Source organism: Amblyraja radiata, chromosome 1 (genome assembly GCF_010909765.2).
Source record: "Amblyraja radiata isolate CabotCenter1 chromosome 1, sAmbRad1.1.pri, whole genome shotgun sequence".
NCBI lineage: Eukaryota > Metazoa > Chordata > Chondrichthyes > Rajiformes > Rajidae > Amblyraja > Amblyraja radiata.
The window spans coordinates 67,025,058-67,041,737 of record NC_045956.1 but is presented as its reverse complement, the minus strand read 5'-3'; the positions used below and the strand labels follow the sequence as shown (position 1 = coordinate 67,041,737).

General features: G+C 46.8%; 1 protein-coding gene across 1 annotated transcript in view; it reads right to left on the bottom strand.

Annotated features, from left to right (window-relative positions):
- Positions 1–14,810, bottom strand: part of usp53 (ubiquitin specific peptidase 53) — a 98,842-nt gene extending 84,032 nt beyond the window's left edge. Inside the window, exon 1 of the mRNA XM_033023564.1 lies at positions 14,185–14,810. Within this exon, the coding sequence (XP_032879455.1) occupies positions 14,185–14,328 (144 nt within the window). The 5' untranslated portion in view covers positions 14,329–14,810. The remainder of the gene's footprint in view (positions 1–14,184) is intronic.
- Between the last annotated feature and the right edge of the window lie 1,870 nt (positions 14,811–16,680).

The window sequence follows — 16,680 nt, the reverse complement described above, 5'->3', positions numbered from 1 at the left end:
GTTTTAATTGTGTTAAAAAAAATTTTTAAATGACAAATCACTTCTGTCAATCCAAAAAAAACAAACGATATACTGAAGTACTCAGAAGGTCAAGTAACAGTGGTGAGAATGAGAGGGAAGGGAAAAATAAATCTCTGCCTTGGGTCAAGAACCATTCATCAGATTTAGAAAATTGAGAAAACAAAATTATATTTTTCAGACATAGTGGGGGAGGGATAGCAGTAAAACAGGGAATGTTTGTGATAGGATACAGACAAAAGTTGTGAAGTGAGTTTAAAATGGCAGTTAAAAGCAGAAACAAAACAAAGAAGCAATCACACCTCTGGTGAGAGGAACAAAGGATGGGTACTAAATTTGTTGAATTCAATATTTAACTCCAGAGGGCTGGAAGACGAGTTGCTGTTTTCCGAGTTGTTTGGACAGATTAGTGTTTCAAGGAGCCTCAAGATAGAGTGGGAATGGAATGGAGAACTGAAGTGACAGGTGACTGGAACCTCAAGACGAACAAAGTGGTACTGCAAATCATTTTGCTTCTGCCCTCATCTTACCACAGCATGCATTTCTGTTATACGTTTTAACAGACCTTTTTGTAATGCATTTCGGTTGTCGCGACGGACTTTCCAATGCAACTCACACCACCTCCCTTCCACTTGCAGCCTCGGCATCCAACACTATCGACAGCTTGCAAGGTGCACCAGCGGGCCTTTCGCCTACTGCACAGTCCGGTTGACATGGCTGATTTTGCAGCTCACGTTGTAGCTCCTGGCCGCCAGCGCTTTCTACAGGCCACTGACAGGACATGCTCGGTTACCGTGAGGCTCCCTACCCTCGCCAGCTGCCGCCTCTTCCTTTCCTTTATCCACTCTGCCTCTCTCCCATGACCTCCTCCTCCTGCCATTGCTCTGTCCACTGCACCTACCCTGCCCCCTACCCCCCTCCACCACCTCCTCTTCCCCAGGAGTCGCCGACATTCTCAACCTTGGAAGATGTTGGCAAATGCGGGGGAGTAGTAGGCGGCAGCGCAGCGGACAAAGCAATGGGTGAGAGGGTAGGAAACTCCACGATGACCAAGCATGTCCTGTCGAACCCAAGAAAGTGATGTGGTCAGGAGCTGCAATGCGAGCCGCAACAACAGCCACTTCAACCAGTGAAGAATGGTTCGCTGATGTTGACCAGTGGCATCGGTGACTAATTTTAAGGTGATAAAACGCAGAGTGCTGGAGATACTCAGCACTGAATATGTCTGAAAGGTCCCGACATCACCAATGTTCTCCAGAGATCCTGCCTGACTCGTAGAGTTACTCCTGCGCTTTGTTGGTGAGGCGACATTTAGAGTATTATGTTCAGCTTTGGGCTCCATGTTATAGGAGGTTGTTGCCTGAACTAGAGGGTCTGAGCTACATGGAGAAGTTGAGTCAGCTGGGACTCTATTCTTTGGAGCTCAGGAGGATGAGGGGTGATCTTAGAGGTGCATAAAACCACGAGAGGAATAGTTCAGTTAGGTGCACAGTCTCTTGCCCAGAGTAGGTGAATCGAGGATCAGAGGACATAGGTGAAGGGGAAAAGATTTAATAGGAATCTGATGGGAAACTTTTTCACACAAAGAGTGGTGGGTGCATGGAACAAGCTGCTAGAGGAGGTAATTGAGGCAGGGACTATCCCAGCGTTTAAGAAACAGACAGGTACATGGATTGGACAGGTTTGAAGGAATATGGGCCAAATGTAGGCAGATGGGACTAGTGTAGCTGGGACATGTTGACTGGTGTGGGCAAGTTGGGCTGAAGGGCCTGTTTTCACGCTCTATCACTCTACGACTATGACTCTAAAGACAGAGTCTAAGATTGGGATTGAATCAGTCTCTGGGTCTGTGAGGCAGCAGCTTAACTACCTGTGGCACTGTGCCACCCCCAGCATACTATGAATTAGCGATGTTACAATACTTACCTTCAGCGGGGCTGCAATTCTGCCACTGGCCATGTTCGCGACTTTGACGCCTTTGAGGGGGTGGGGGGGGGGGGGGGGGGGCGGGATTAAAATGCCGTTTTCTCCTGCCTGTCCGAGATGAATTTCCTCAGGCTGTTAAGCTGCTGCAAAAAAATCGCTCCAACTTCCGTTCTCAGAAGTTTTTTGTTTTTTTAAATCGCGGGACAATTTAATCGCTGGAGTAAAATAAAAATCTACTTCTAACGCCGTTAACGCCGTTAATGGGACGGATCTCACGTAGGGGACAAAACAAAATGCGTCGTTTATTTTACATATAAACTTTCTTCTTAGGATGACTTTAATCAAAATTTCCTATGCAAAAATGTGATTTTGGCCCCATACGAACCGGCAATGTTTTTCCTGCCGATATGGGGTTCAAATTCACCGCAAATGCAACGTTCCAATCGATCGCGTTTCACAAAAACCTACTCACAAGATGATTAAAATGCCCATTAATTTACGGGAATTAAACATTAAATTCCTTCCATTTGACCTATAAATTCATGACAATAAGATTTAAAAATCATGTTATATTGTGAATTCTTGTGTGAATGTTATTTGGACACTCAGGCTATTTAAAAATGTTAACCTTTTCTTAAGAAATGGATAGATGTTTAGATCTAGTAATTTAATTTTGTAATTAGCTACAATTAGGTAACTAACTAATTGCATGCTTTAATTTCAGGTCATCCAAGTAAGATTGTTTCATATTTGTTTCAGAATGCTTCAATCTATAATTGAAAATTTCATTCAGTTCTCTTAATTTTTAAGAAAGTTATGGGCTTTTGACCAAAGATACAAGAGGAGCAAGATAGACCACTCGACGAAAAAGCTGTAGTATGGTCATGGGCTTATGGGTATTTTTATTCACGCCATTTTGGGAATCAAATATATGAGGGCTTTTCTGAACGGGCTTCTATCATGGCGTCCACATCTACCAGCGTAGCGAGCTGTTCTGCTATAGTGCTCGAATCGCCAATGTAAGCGATTCAAGCACATTATAGCAGTCTTTCTTCAGGTTCCCCACTAAAGACGAAAGGTAAGAAAAAATTATAACTTTGTCTTGAGGCCTGCCCAATCTCTCCCTATAGCTCAGATTGCGGAGCCGGAGGTCGCCAGAAGAATTGCTCTGATCGCTGGCCCGCAGACTATAACACCCTGAAGCTGTGGTGTGCGGAGCTTCTAGTCACGGGGGCAGTTTCCCTCGCGGAGTCTGGGATTCCTCGCCGGAGAAAAGCTCCGACCGCCGGCCCGCGGCCTATAACATCATGAAGCCCCCGGTCTCCGGTACGAGGCGGCCGATTCAGGACCTCCAAGCACAAGAGACCTTTCATTGCGTATTGTTGCTCATTTTATACGTAGTTTCCCTTTTTAATTCTTTTTTTTTTTAAAGAAGCGCCTTATTTATTATAAACAAAGATAATAATGGTCTAACATAGAAGGCTAAGAGACCAAGATAAACTGCACAATTCAATGGACTGACGTGGATGAAACTGCGAGAGGCATAACGGAGATCAGGGTCTTATTCCTAAACTGGCGGAAGTGACGTTCCGTTGCGTTCCGATGCATCCTACACGTCAACCCATTGGATTTCGCAGGAGTGGTCTAACTTTCTCCTCTAGTATCTTTGCTTTTGACTGTCCTCGATCACAGCTTTTGAGTTAAGTCAATGGAAAAGCAATAGGGAACAAGATGCTAATTTCAGAGTATGAAAATGGCCACAACTTTTTTAATACTGAAGGTATGAAAATGAATTAGGTGTCAAATTAAACTTTTTATGCTTTATCTGATAGGATAAATTGCAGACTTGATTTTTAAAATCTCAAAATTTTGTAACATTGATATATGAATCCCTGAGAAACCCACACTTTGTAGACTAATTTCTTCAAAATGAAAACAATAAAAATTAAAGCTTATTTAAAATCACATGAAATGAAAGCCCAAACATAAATTTCATTTCCCATTGTTCACTTCGCCACTTTTTTTTTTTTAAATAGCACTTTATGATATTAAAATCTTCCCATTGCAACATTATAAATATTTATTCAGAGATTTTGCACCCAAATGTAAAACATGAACAATCTGACTCATTTCAAGGGAACGTATTTGAAAAACAAAGTATTAATGTTAAACTTTTGTCAAAAGTTGTTTACATCCTACAGCCCAGCTGTAATGCTGGAGCAAAGATTGAACAAATTGGTGATCTTTTGCTCAAGCTGATAACAATTTTTAAGATTACGAAGATGCGACCAAGCACATAAGGAAGATGAAACAATTAAACTTCTTGAAAGGATTGTTGAAATATGATGTGCTCCTAGCTAAACTGCAGAGCAATGAAGCAGTTAGAGCTGTTGCCTCACAGCTCCAGAAATCCATCCTGATTGCATTCAGAACAACCTCTCAATATCAGTAAAAGCAAGGAACTGATTGTGGACTTTGGACGAGGAAAGCCAAGGATCCATAAACCCGTCTTCACTGATGGGACGGTGGTGGAGAGAGTAAAAAAAACTTCAAACTCCTGGGCGTGCATATATCTGAAGATCTGTCCTGGACCTAGTACGTTGAAGCAATCATTAAGGCGGCCCATCAACGAACCTCTATATCCTTAGAATATTGAGGAGATTCGGTATGTCGACGAAATGTCTCTTGAACTTCTACGGGTGTACAGTAGAGAGCATATTGACAGGTTGCATCACAGCCTGGTTCAGCAACTCAAATGCCCAGGAAATGAAGAGGATTGCAAAATGTGGTGAGCAGTGCTCAGTCCATCACAGGAACTGAGCTCGCCACCATTGAAGGGATCTACAGGAGTCACTGCCTCAAAAAGGCAGTCAGCATCAGAGACCCACACCACCCAGTCTATGCTTTAATTTCACTCCTGCAATCAGGAAGAAGGTATAGGAACCTGAAAACTGTAATATTCAGGTTCAGGCACAGCTTCTTCCCAACAACCATCAGGCTATTGAACACTACAACCTCCAAACATTGCATAGTCTTTGCAGGATGGGGGGGGGGGGGGGGGCTGGAATATGCTCCCTGGAGTGGTGATGGAGAGAGATGCTAGTGACATTTCAGAGGCATTTATATAGGCACGTGGACATGTAGGGATGTGGATCACATATAGGCAGACAAAATTATTGAATTAGGCATAATATTCGGCCCTGTTCTTGTGCGGTACCATTCTATGTACATTTACAATGTGCATGCATTGTGAAAACAATTGCAAATCACGTGCTGGAGGAACTCAGCAGGCCAAGCAACATCTGTGAAGGAAGAAATTCACCTGTTTCGGTCGGGAGTCTTCAAGATACCACTTTCCAGGACACTTCAATTCAGTCCGTAAGTGCAAGCCCAGACGTCAGCCTTTTGTATCTCCATCCCACTCTGACCTAATTGTCTGTGGCCTCCTACACTGTTCCAACAAAGCTCAAAGTAAATTCAAGGACTATCACCTCACCTTCCATCTGGACACATTAGGGCCTCCAGGACAAGATTTCAACAATTTTAAAGACAGACAAGATATGCTAGTTATCTGAAATTGCGTGCTGGCTGTAAGGTTATCTATAATAAGCGAGTTAGGTATTCCAAGCAGTGCAAGGAATCATGGGATTTGTCAAAGGTCATTAGAGGAAAAAAAAGCAAACGGGGTGCCAAGTAGCAGGAGAGCGGGGTATAACAGCGAGAGAGCGGGGGCAGATGCAGGGGGAGAGGGGAAGAGACTGGACCGGCGGAGAGACGGTGAGAGGTGGGGTGAGAGAAGGGGGGTGAAAGACGTGCGTGTTTGTCTTTTGCTCACAGATGTGTTTAGTTTAACATTCCGCAAGGAGTGCTGGGTTTGCGCGTTGGTTGCAGAGGCGGGCAATGTCCCCCAGTCCCTCCCTCCAGTCCGGGGCAGGGGGATGGGGATGGAAGGATTGTCCTAATGCCGGGGAGTTCTTGCGGAGACGGGGTGTCCAGGACCTGCAGTGAAGCCACAATAGCATTCCTCTCTTCCCATCCCTCTCCCCGCAGCCTCACCTTTACCCGCTGACAGGCGTCACTCTGTAGGAAGGAACTGCAGATGTTGGTTTACAACGAAGGTAGACAACATGCTGGAGTAACTCAGCTGGACAGGCAGCATCTTTGGAGAAAAGGAATAGGTGATGTTTCGGGTCGAGACCCTTCTCCAGAGATGTTGCCAGACCCGCTGAGTTACTGCAGCATTTTTTGTGCACCCCCATTGATGACTGATGCTCGGTTTTCGCTGGCACCGAGGGGGTTAGCCAACAGTCACTGGATAAGGCGAGAGGTGCAGCTGATGGTCCCTGGCCCATCGGGGAACGGATTCCTTGGGAGTTGGAGCAGAGTTGAGCTGGAGTTAGCAATGGCTGTAAGCCAGGGGCCGCTACTGCTCCGGGCCGGTGTCCCGTCACCCCGGACATCTCCGACTGCCCCGGATAGGGATGGGACACTCAGGAGGGGACGGCAGTGAGACTCCGCTCACAAATCTGCCTCCTGGGCTTATGCAGGAGAGGGGTGCATTGTTCGCCACTGTATAATAACCGACAGCCACTGGATAAGGCGAGAGGTGCAGCTAGAGGCACCCACCACTATGTGAAAATCGACAAAGTTATGCCCTCCAGTCTTTAACAGTTCCACCCTCGGAAAATGTGCTGCCCGAGTACCCTACCTATGCCTCAATTTTACTTCTATCAGGGCTTTTCTCAACTTCAACGCTCCAGAAAAAAAGAATACAATTTTGTTCATCCTCGCCTTACAACAAATACCTTGTAATTCTGGTAAATAGTATTCTGGTAAACAACGTCTGCACCCTCTCCAAACACAATCACATCCCTTCTTTGCCATTCTCTGTTGCCACTTCTTTTGCCACATACTAGGAGCTATGGATTTGGATATCCAGACCCCTCTATACATTATGCGTTATGTAGTGGTTATGCGTCTTTCCATTAACTGTATATTTTCCCCGTATTTTAGACATCCCAAGGTGTAACACCTCACATTTTGTTTAGTTTAGAGATACAGCGCGGGAACAAGCCCTTCGGCCCACTGAGTCCGCGCTGACCAGCGACCCCCTTACACTAACACTATCCTACACACTAGGGACAATTTACAATTTTTACCGAAGTCAATTAATTTACAAACCTGTACATCCTTGGAGTGTAGGAGAAAACCAGAGCACCCACGTGGTCACAGGGAGAATGTACAAATTCCATGCAGAGCACTCGTAGTCAGGATCGAACATGGGTCTCTGGCACTGTGAAGCAGCAACTCAGATTTGTTTGGATTAAACACAACTGTCATTTCTCCGCCCATATCCGTAATTGATCTATATCCCAGCATACTCTTTTACAGCCTTCCTCACTGTCTGCAACTTGACCAACTTTGGTGTCATCTGCAAGCTCACTAACCATCCTATCTACATTTACGTCAAAGTCGTTTATATAGGGCGGCACAGTAGAGCAGCTGGTAGAGCTGCTGGCTCACAGCACAGGAGATCTGGGTTCAATCCTGACCTTGGATGCTGTCCGTGTGCACTTTAGATGTTCTCGCTGTGACTGCATGGGTTTCCTCCAGGTGCTACTATTTCTTCCCACATCCCAAAGAAGTGCAAGGTTGTGGGTTAATTGGTTGCTGTAAATTGTCCCAATTGTGTATCAAGTGGTTGCTAATGTCAAATAACATAGAACTTGTTGAGAACAGATGAACGATGGCAGTCATGCACCTGGCAGTCAAGGGGCCCGTTTCAACGTTGTATTATGTTCATAAGTGATAGAAGCAGAATTAGGCCATTCGGCCCATCGTCCACTCCACCATTCATTTCATGGTTGATCTATCATTCTATCTTAACTTCATTCTCATGCCTTCTCCCCATAATCCTCGACACCCGTACCAATCAAGAATCTATCTCTGCCTTAAAAATATTCATAGACTTGGCCTCCACAGCCTGCTGCGGCAATGAATTCCACCGATTCACCGCCTCTCTGACTAAAGAAATTCCTCCTCATCTCCTTCCTAAAGGAACAAATCTGAGGCTATGACCTCTGGTCCTAGATTCTCCCACTAGTGGAAATATCATCTCCACATCCAGGTTAACCCACTCATTCCTCGGATCATTCTCGTAAACCTCCTGGACCCTCTCCAGCACCCGCATATTTTATCTCCAGATACATACGTTTACAGTATAATCACAAACTAAGGTGCAGAACAAATCGCTATAGAACACCACTGTTCACAGATCTCGAGCCAGAAGAAGACAGGATAGTAGTGGAATCATTTCTGAATCCGAACAACCAAATCACGTATCTCATGAATTTTAAACTTCTGGATCAACACATTATTGATTATTAAATGCCTTACTAAAATCAATGTCAACAACATCCATTACCCTACCCTCATCAATCACCTTCATTGCCTCCTCAAAAAAGTTAGGTAGGCATGACTTGCTGCGGACAAAGCTGTGCTGCCCTGACCCAATTATCTCCTTCCTGCAATATTTGCAGCATTGATTAGTATGAGTGTTATAGGTTATAGGGAGAATGGGGTTAGGAGGGAGAGATAGATCAATTTCCCTCCTGGGATAAATAAAGTTCTATAGTATCATACATCATATCACATCAGCCATGATTGACTGGCAGAGTAGACTTAATGGGTTGAATGGCCTAATTCTGCTCCTATCACATGAATTTCCAATGGGGTAGTTGGGAGGTCAGGACCTAGCTGGCGAGAGGACGGTCCAGTTGCCAGATAATAGCTGGAATACACCTGGCCCTGAATCTGGAGGTATGTGTTTTAAAACTGCTGTGCTTCTTGCTTGGTGGGAAAGGGAAGAAGAGGTTGAGACTAGTCCTCGATTATGCTTGTGGCCATTGTTACAGTTTTTATTTAAGCATATACAAGCATTGCCAATAGATACATTCAGCATCCACAAGACAGATCAACTTCCTCCCACTGCGTCCTGACAAGAGGCTCACAGGAGCCATCTCGTTGCTAAAACAGATCTCAAGAAATTCACTACTACCTGCAGGAAATTGTGGAACAAATATGTGAAAACCAAGAGCCGATGATGGACTGGGCAGTGTTTACTATTCTTTGTGGTCTTTTCCTCTCCAGGGCGCTCAAGTTGCCGAACCAAGCCACGATGCAACCGGTCAGCATGCTCTCTACTGTGCACCTGCAGAAGTTAGAGAGAGTCCTCCTTGACAAACCGACTCTCCGTAATCTTCTCAGGAAGTAGAGGCGCTGATGTGCTTTCTTAATAGCTGCATCAGTGTTTTCGGACCAGGAAAGATCTTCAGAGATGTGCACGCCCTGGAATTTAAAGCTCTTGACACTTTCAACCATCGACCCGTTGATATAAATGGGACTGTGGGTCCCATTCCTACTCCTTCCAAAGTCCACAATCAGTTCCTTGGTTTTGCTGGTGTGGAGGGCCAGGTTATTGTACTGGCACCATATGGACAGTTGCTCGATCTCTCTTCTATACTCGGACTCATCCCCATCAGTGATACGTCCCACAACAGTCAGCGAACTTGATGATGGTGTTCGCACTATGACCGGCTACGCATTCATGAGTATAGAGTGAGTACAGCAGGGGGCCGAGCACGCAGCCTTGAGGTGCTCCCGTGCTGATTGTTATCGAGTCTGACACATTTCCACCAATACGAACAGACTGTGGTCTGAGAATGAGGAAGTCGAGGATCCAATTGCAGAGGGATGCGCAGAGACCCAGTTCTGTGAGTTTGGTAACCAGCTTGGAGGAGATGATTGTATTAAATGCCGAGCTGTAATCAATGAATAACAGCCTGACATTTGAGTTTTTGTTGTCCAAGTGGTCCAGAGCGGAGTGTAGAGCCAGCGAGATCGCATCCACCGTTGATCTGTTGTGGCGGTAAGTGAACTGCAGTGGGTCCAGGTTTTTGTTGAGGTAGGAGTTGATTTGCGCCATGATCAACCTCTCAAAGCACTTCATCTCCACAGGCGTTAGTGCCACAGGTCGATGGTCATTGAGGCATGTCACCTTGCTCTTCTTGGGCACTGGTATGATTGATGCCCTTCTGAAACAGGTGGGAACCTCAGACCTCAGAAGTGAGTTTGAAAATGTCCGTAAAAACTCCAGCCAGTTGGTCCGCACAGGTTTTTAGAACACGAGCAGGTATACCATCAGGTCCAGGCGCTTTTCGAGGGTTCACCCCTCTGAAGGAGTTCCTGGCATCGGCCTCTGCGACCGAGACTGAAATACCATCACAGCGAATGGGGGCTCGGGAAGGCACATCGGTGTTCTCCCTATCAAAGCGTGCGTAAAACGCATTCAGGGAGTGATGTTTCGCCGACATTCGAGCTGCCTCCTGATTTCGCCTTGTAGGAGGTGATTGCATTCAGGTCCCGCCACAGCTGCCGAACATCTGTCTCATCCTCCAGTTTGGAGCAGGTCCCTTTTGGCCTTTTTGATCGCCTTACCAAGGTCATATCTGGACTTCTTGTAGACCACTGTATCATCAGACATGAATGTCGTGTCTGGTCTTCAGAAGAGTACGGATCTCAAAGTTCATCCAAGGTTTCTGATTGGGAAACGCTCGGAAGGTTTTTGTAGGGATGCAATCCTCCACACATTTCTTAATGAAGTCTGTAACGACTGTGGCGTATTCGTTCAAGTCCGTTGCCGAGTCCTTGAACATTGCCCAGTCTACAGACACCAAACAGTCCTGGAGTAGTTCCTCTGCCCCCCCTGACCAGCTCTGTACTGTCCTCACCTCTGGGGGTGCGCTCTTCAATTGTTGCCTGTAGGCAGGAAGAAGCAGCACCGCGGTATGGTCGGATTTACCGAAGTGAGGGCGAGGAATAGAGCAATAGGCATTCTTGATGGTGGTGTAGCATTGGTCGAGGGTGTTTGGTCCTCTGGTGCAGCAGGAGACATGTTGGTGGAAGTTAGGGAGTGATTTCTTTAGGTTTGCCTTATTGAAGTCCCCAGCAACAGTGGTAAATGCCTTGGGGTAAGATGTCTGGTGTTTGTTGACCACGGCGTGCAGCTCCAGTGCCGGACGGACGTCTGCCTGGGGTGGGATGTAGACCACGGTCAGGATGGAGGTGAATTCCCTCGGAAGGTAGAAGGGACGACACCTCACCGCCAGATGTTCGAGGTGTGGAGAGCAGGAGTTGGACAGGTCTGCCACGTCTGAGCACCACGCAGAGTTGACCATGAGGCAGATGCCCCATCCTCTCCCTTTCCCAGATGCCAGTGTACGGTCCATACGGTGGCCTTATGGCCTACTGACATCAGTAATCACTATCTAATATGCTTGATACCTGGACTACCTATGACAAACTCACAGTACCGGACAAATTCTCTTCTCTACAAAACCCTCTAAATTCACTGGAAGGATAAGTAAATCAATGTCAGCGTCTTGTCCCAATGTCACCATTGGCATCCAGTTATACAGGTGCACAACCTTTTATCCGGAGTTCCGGAAACCGAAAAGCTCCGAAAACCGGACATTTTTTCCAGGATGTCGTCTGCACACCAAAGCTCGCGTTTGGCGCCAAACTTGACCCGAAACGACCCACGGTCAACCCAGGTCTGTACTACTGTAGCGGCTGCCTCCTCCCCGGAGATCGGGGAGACACGTAAACATGTGTAAATCATTGCTTAAATGTTAGTCAGTTGGTTTGGAGGGCTTTTATGTGAAGGGGGGGGGGGGGTGAAGGGGGAAACGTTAATTCTTAGTCCCCTACCTGGTCGGAGAGGCGGGGAGCGGGCAATGCCTTACCGGGTCGCCGTGCAGTAAGCTCCGGAGCGCTGTGGCCGCCGACTCCCAACATCGCGGAGCTGGGGCTGCGGGCGTCCGGCTGCGGGCAACGCCGGTTGTAGCTCCGACCCCGGCAACTCTACCACTGGCTGCGCTGTGCTCCAAATCCAGCGCGGCCCGCGACCGGACGCCTGCAGCCCCAGCTCCGCGATGTTGGGAGTCGGCGGCCACAGCGCTCCGGAGCTTACCGCACTGCGACCCGGTAAGGCATTGCCCGCTCCCCGCTGGTATCCCAGCGCTGTGGCCACCGACTCCCAACATTGCGGAGCTGGGGCTGCGGGCGTCCAGTCGCGGGTGGCGCTGGATTTGGAGCGCCGCGCAGCCAGGGGTAGAGTTGCCGGGGTCGGAGCTCCAACCGGCGCCGCCCGCGGCCGGACGCCCGCAGTCCCAGCTCCGCGATGTTGGGAGTCGGCGGCCACAGCGCTCCTGAGCTTACTGCACGGCGACCCGGTAAGGCATTGCCCGCTCCCCGCCTCTCCGACCAGGTAGGGGACTAAGAATTAAAGTTTCCCCCTTCACCCCCCCCCCCCCCCCCCACCAACCACATAAAATCCCTCCAAACTAACTGACTAACATTTAAGCAATGATTTACAATGATTCCCCGGTCTCCGGGAAGGAGGCAGCCGCTCCAGACTTTTCAAGCCTAACCCTACCTACCTAATCTACGCTAAAAATCTTCCATTCCGAAATACGAAAAATTCCGAAATCTAAGTGTCTGGTCCCAAGGCTTTCGGATAAAAGGTTGTGCACCTGTACACTGTTTGCATGTCCAATGTCACTATTGAACTAAGCACTGTGTTCAGAACTCCTTCCTGGAAACGATTATATGGCAGACAGAAGAAAAAAAAATGATTTACTCAAAGCCTCCTCGAAGAAATGCAATATCCACATTAACTCTTTGGAGCGTCAGGTCTTCGAATGCTAGAACTGTATTTAGGATGGCATTGAGAACCGTGAAACTATGCATCAGTATTCAGAATAGCATTGAGAACCTTGAAACTGTGCATCAGGAGCACACAAAATGTGTTCTGTGTGGTGAACCACTTCACAACAACCACCCAGCCCTTGACTTTGTGCTTGTCACGACGGTGGAAGAGTTTGTAGTTTTCATATTGGTCACAAAAGAACCCACAAAACAAAGTGGGAGTACGTCTCAATCCAAGGAGAATGGAAGGAAGAGACAGCAGTTCTTTAGTCACTGAACAAATTGTCATTAATATTCGCAGCTCATAATATATACAGATTAATAGAAATATTGCTCAAATTTTACAATGTATCATAAAAACATCCTATCAAGATGCAACACAACTTGGCTTGGCAACTGTTCCGTCCAAGATCGAAAGATATTGCTGAGAATTGTGGATGCAACCCAGTCCATCATGCAAACCACCCACCCCATCCCTCAATCAACACCATCTACCCTTTACACCACATCGGGAAAGTAGCCAACATAATCCAGGACCACTTGTACCCCACTCATTCTCTCCTTTTCCCCTCTCCCATCAGGCCGAAGATGACAAAAGCCTGAAAGAACATACCACCAGATTCAGCCAATTGAACAGATAGACAGAAAAAGTTGGAGTAACTCAGCAGGTCAGACAGCATCTCTGGAGAATAAATGACTTTTCAGGTTGAGACCCTTCTTCAGACTGAGAGTCAGGGTGGAGGGAAAGGAGATATGTAAAGGTACACAGCTACGAAAAGGTACACTTGTAACTTAAGGGCGTAAACCCAATATCCTAACCTACCTCATAAAAATTTACGCAAAAAGTTTAAAGCAAGAGAAAATCAGAAGCCTTGAATAAAATCTATCACTGTCTTGAGTACAGGCAATGCCATTTGGTTATTTACGTGTTATTTTAAAATTCGTGTCTAAGATTCTTTATGGAATTATAATTTTTACACGCTGTACCGTCGTTAGGTCTGTCGCATTTATCTCCCCCCCCCCCTCTTCCTAAACATATAAAGACTGTCCATACATGTAATCTTTGAACCGAAGCTTGATTAGTTTGGCTTGAAAGAAAGTTTGACACGAAGCAAAACAATACGGCGACAACTCAAAATCCGATCGGCAATAACAAAAATCCTCGCCAAAAATCCGCATCACTGATTCTTACTAGGACTGGCTTTTAACATTTTACACATTGTTTCAAAGAGGTAAACAAACACTCCGACATGTCATTAGTGTCACCGCATTCTTTGCGTCGGGAGCCGGGGTAAATAAAATCAGTTTTCGATGGAGCGCGTTGATACGTTAAAATCCCCTAACTTTATTGGAGAACTACACAGGTGAATCTGCGAAGCGAGTCAAGTAATTAGGATTGACCAAATTCAGTCGGGGGTCGATGGGTGCAGCCGCGAAATGCGTGTTACCCCCACACGTCCTTCCCTACCTTACCTGCACCGCACTGTTGAGGAAGCAGCTGTTCTCGCCCGGCCCGTTCAGCAACCCTTTGGTGGGCGCGATGGACAGCATGCTGCCCGGCTGGTAGCCGCTCCGCAGGTTGCTCCCGGGCTTCAGGAAGAGCTTCACCCAGGCCATCGCTCCGGGGCCCGGATCAGCGCGCGCCTGCCCGCCGCCTCGAGACGCTGCAAACGGCGGCCGGTGGCAGTTGGCGGCCGCGCGCGCCCCCCAGGTGTCTCGAGCAGCGGCGGCCACAGGTGGAGACGATCCACGGGCGCCGTCACTCCCACTCGCTTTATCCTCCGCAATCCTTCATGTCCTTTCGTACCCGAACCGGGCGGTGGCGGCGGCTGTTACTGCTGATGAAGGTGATTTACCGCTCCGTGTGTGTGTGTGTGTGTGAAGAGATGCCGTGCTCGGTCAGCAGGGCTACTCGCAGAAACTTCGCCGAAAGCTGCCAACGCCGAGGCCCCGCAGGTGACTTGACTCTGACTCTGGTTCTGGTTCTGGTTCAAGCTGTGCGACCGCGACCAACCGCCTCGACAACAGCAGCACAGGTTCCTTGCACGGCCTGCCTGCGTCACAATAACACAACCACCACCTGACTCGCGCTTGCGTCCGGTCACGTGGTGCTTGCCCCGGGCTGCAAGGGCGGGGCTGCTGCAAGGGCGGGGGTGCCGCCCCCTCCCCCGTGGCTCCTGCTTTAGGTATGTACCGCCACTCGTTCTTGCTCTGTTTCCCCCCCCCCTCACTTGCGAGCACACCAAGCGGCAAAAGCAGTCGGGATCAACAGCACTTAGCTCTGGAGTGCTCTCTTTCTCCACTCTGATGTGTTCGGAGGGGGTAAAAATTGATAGTGTCAACTGTACTAAAGCTAATGTCGCTAAAATAATAACGACGGAGGAGGTAAACCTCAGCGAATGCAATGCAAAAGTTAGACAAACACCAATAGTTGCAAGGGTCAAGAATTTGGAAATATCTTGTCATCAGTCCAGTCACTCCTTTTCCCTGCTAAATAATTTGTCTGGATTGTTATCTTGGGTAATTTGTACTTGCTTACAAGTTGAAAGATGTTTATGTGGTCAGGCATTTTACTGATGTAATTAAATTCAATTTTGTTTGGTCTTGTAGAAGTGCAATCTTGTCAAAATGTGACTTTCATATAAACTTGAACATGTTTAATTGGAAACTTTAATAACTACTGCATTAATAAAAGCCAAGACCCAACCTAACTGGTTTCTCTAGAATAGAGGAGAGCATGCTGTGAGCAGTGAGGAAAACGTAAAATTTGAAGAAGTACCAGTGAAACACTGCTTTCCCCAGGAGGAGTATTTGGATCCTCCCTGGATCGGGAAAGGAAAGAAGTAAAAGGGGAGCTGCATCTGTTCCAATTCTCGCACTTCTATTCTCATCTACTCTTTTACCATACCTCACCCAGAGCAACAAAATGATTCCCCCAGTCTCAACTTCCACTGCTCCAACCATCGTGTCCAACAAACATCTGCAGTTCCTTCTTAAAAACTATTGAATTGAATTGAACACTTTATTGTCACATGTGACAAGTCACCATGACATTATTTGCTTGCATACCCAAGGTATTCAATAGTCGCCCATAAAGGGCACTTACAAAGTTACAAATTCCCCCTGGTGCCAGTTCCCCCTTTGTTCTTACCCCCCTCCCCCTCCCTCATGGCGTCACCCCCCCCTCCCTCATGCCGGGTCCTTCGATTGCAGACTGCCAAAATCTGGATCGGAGTAGTAACATTTCTTCCACCTGTTGTCCGTCTCTGGGAACCAAAAGACAATTTTGTCTGTAAATTGGCAATTTTTGATTCATTACTTTGTGTTCCATTTCCTTGCATATGTTTTGAGCTTCCCTCTATATCTGACTCCGTGTCTTGTTCACCACCTGCAGATCCAGTATGATGGCAATTGGTATTGGCGTTGGTTTATTATTGTCATGTGTACTGAGCACAATCAAGCCATACAAGAGTTTAGTTCTGCCAGATGTGGAAAGCTAATTAAACCAGTTTTCTGCACCCAGGGGATATGTGGGGGAAATATTGCAGTCTCAGGTGGTGTACTACTGAGGCAAAAAGATCAGAGTTTTGGTTTCTGACAAAGCAGTGATTTTCTCAAATTTTAAATTTTAAAATGCCTGTCATATTCAGCGACTGATAAAACTTATTGTTAATAATAAAATACTAAAAATAATGACAAATATTAAAATAAAAGCAAATTGAAAAAAAGTACACAACTTACATTTCTTTTACTAATCTTCTGACCGAGATTTTCCATTAAATGAATGAGGATAGCAATCCAATGCAGGGACTGACTATCTCAAAGCAACAATTCTTGGCTAAATGCAGGAGAATCCCACAAATAAACACTCTTTATTACGACACACATGGAGCCCTGCAACAGTGGAATTACAGATTCCATCCCCTCAGAGCTGCCAGAATCATCTGGCTTATCCTTAGAATCACACTT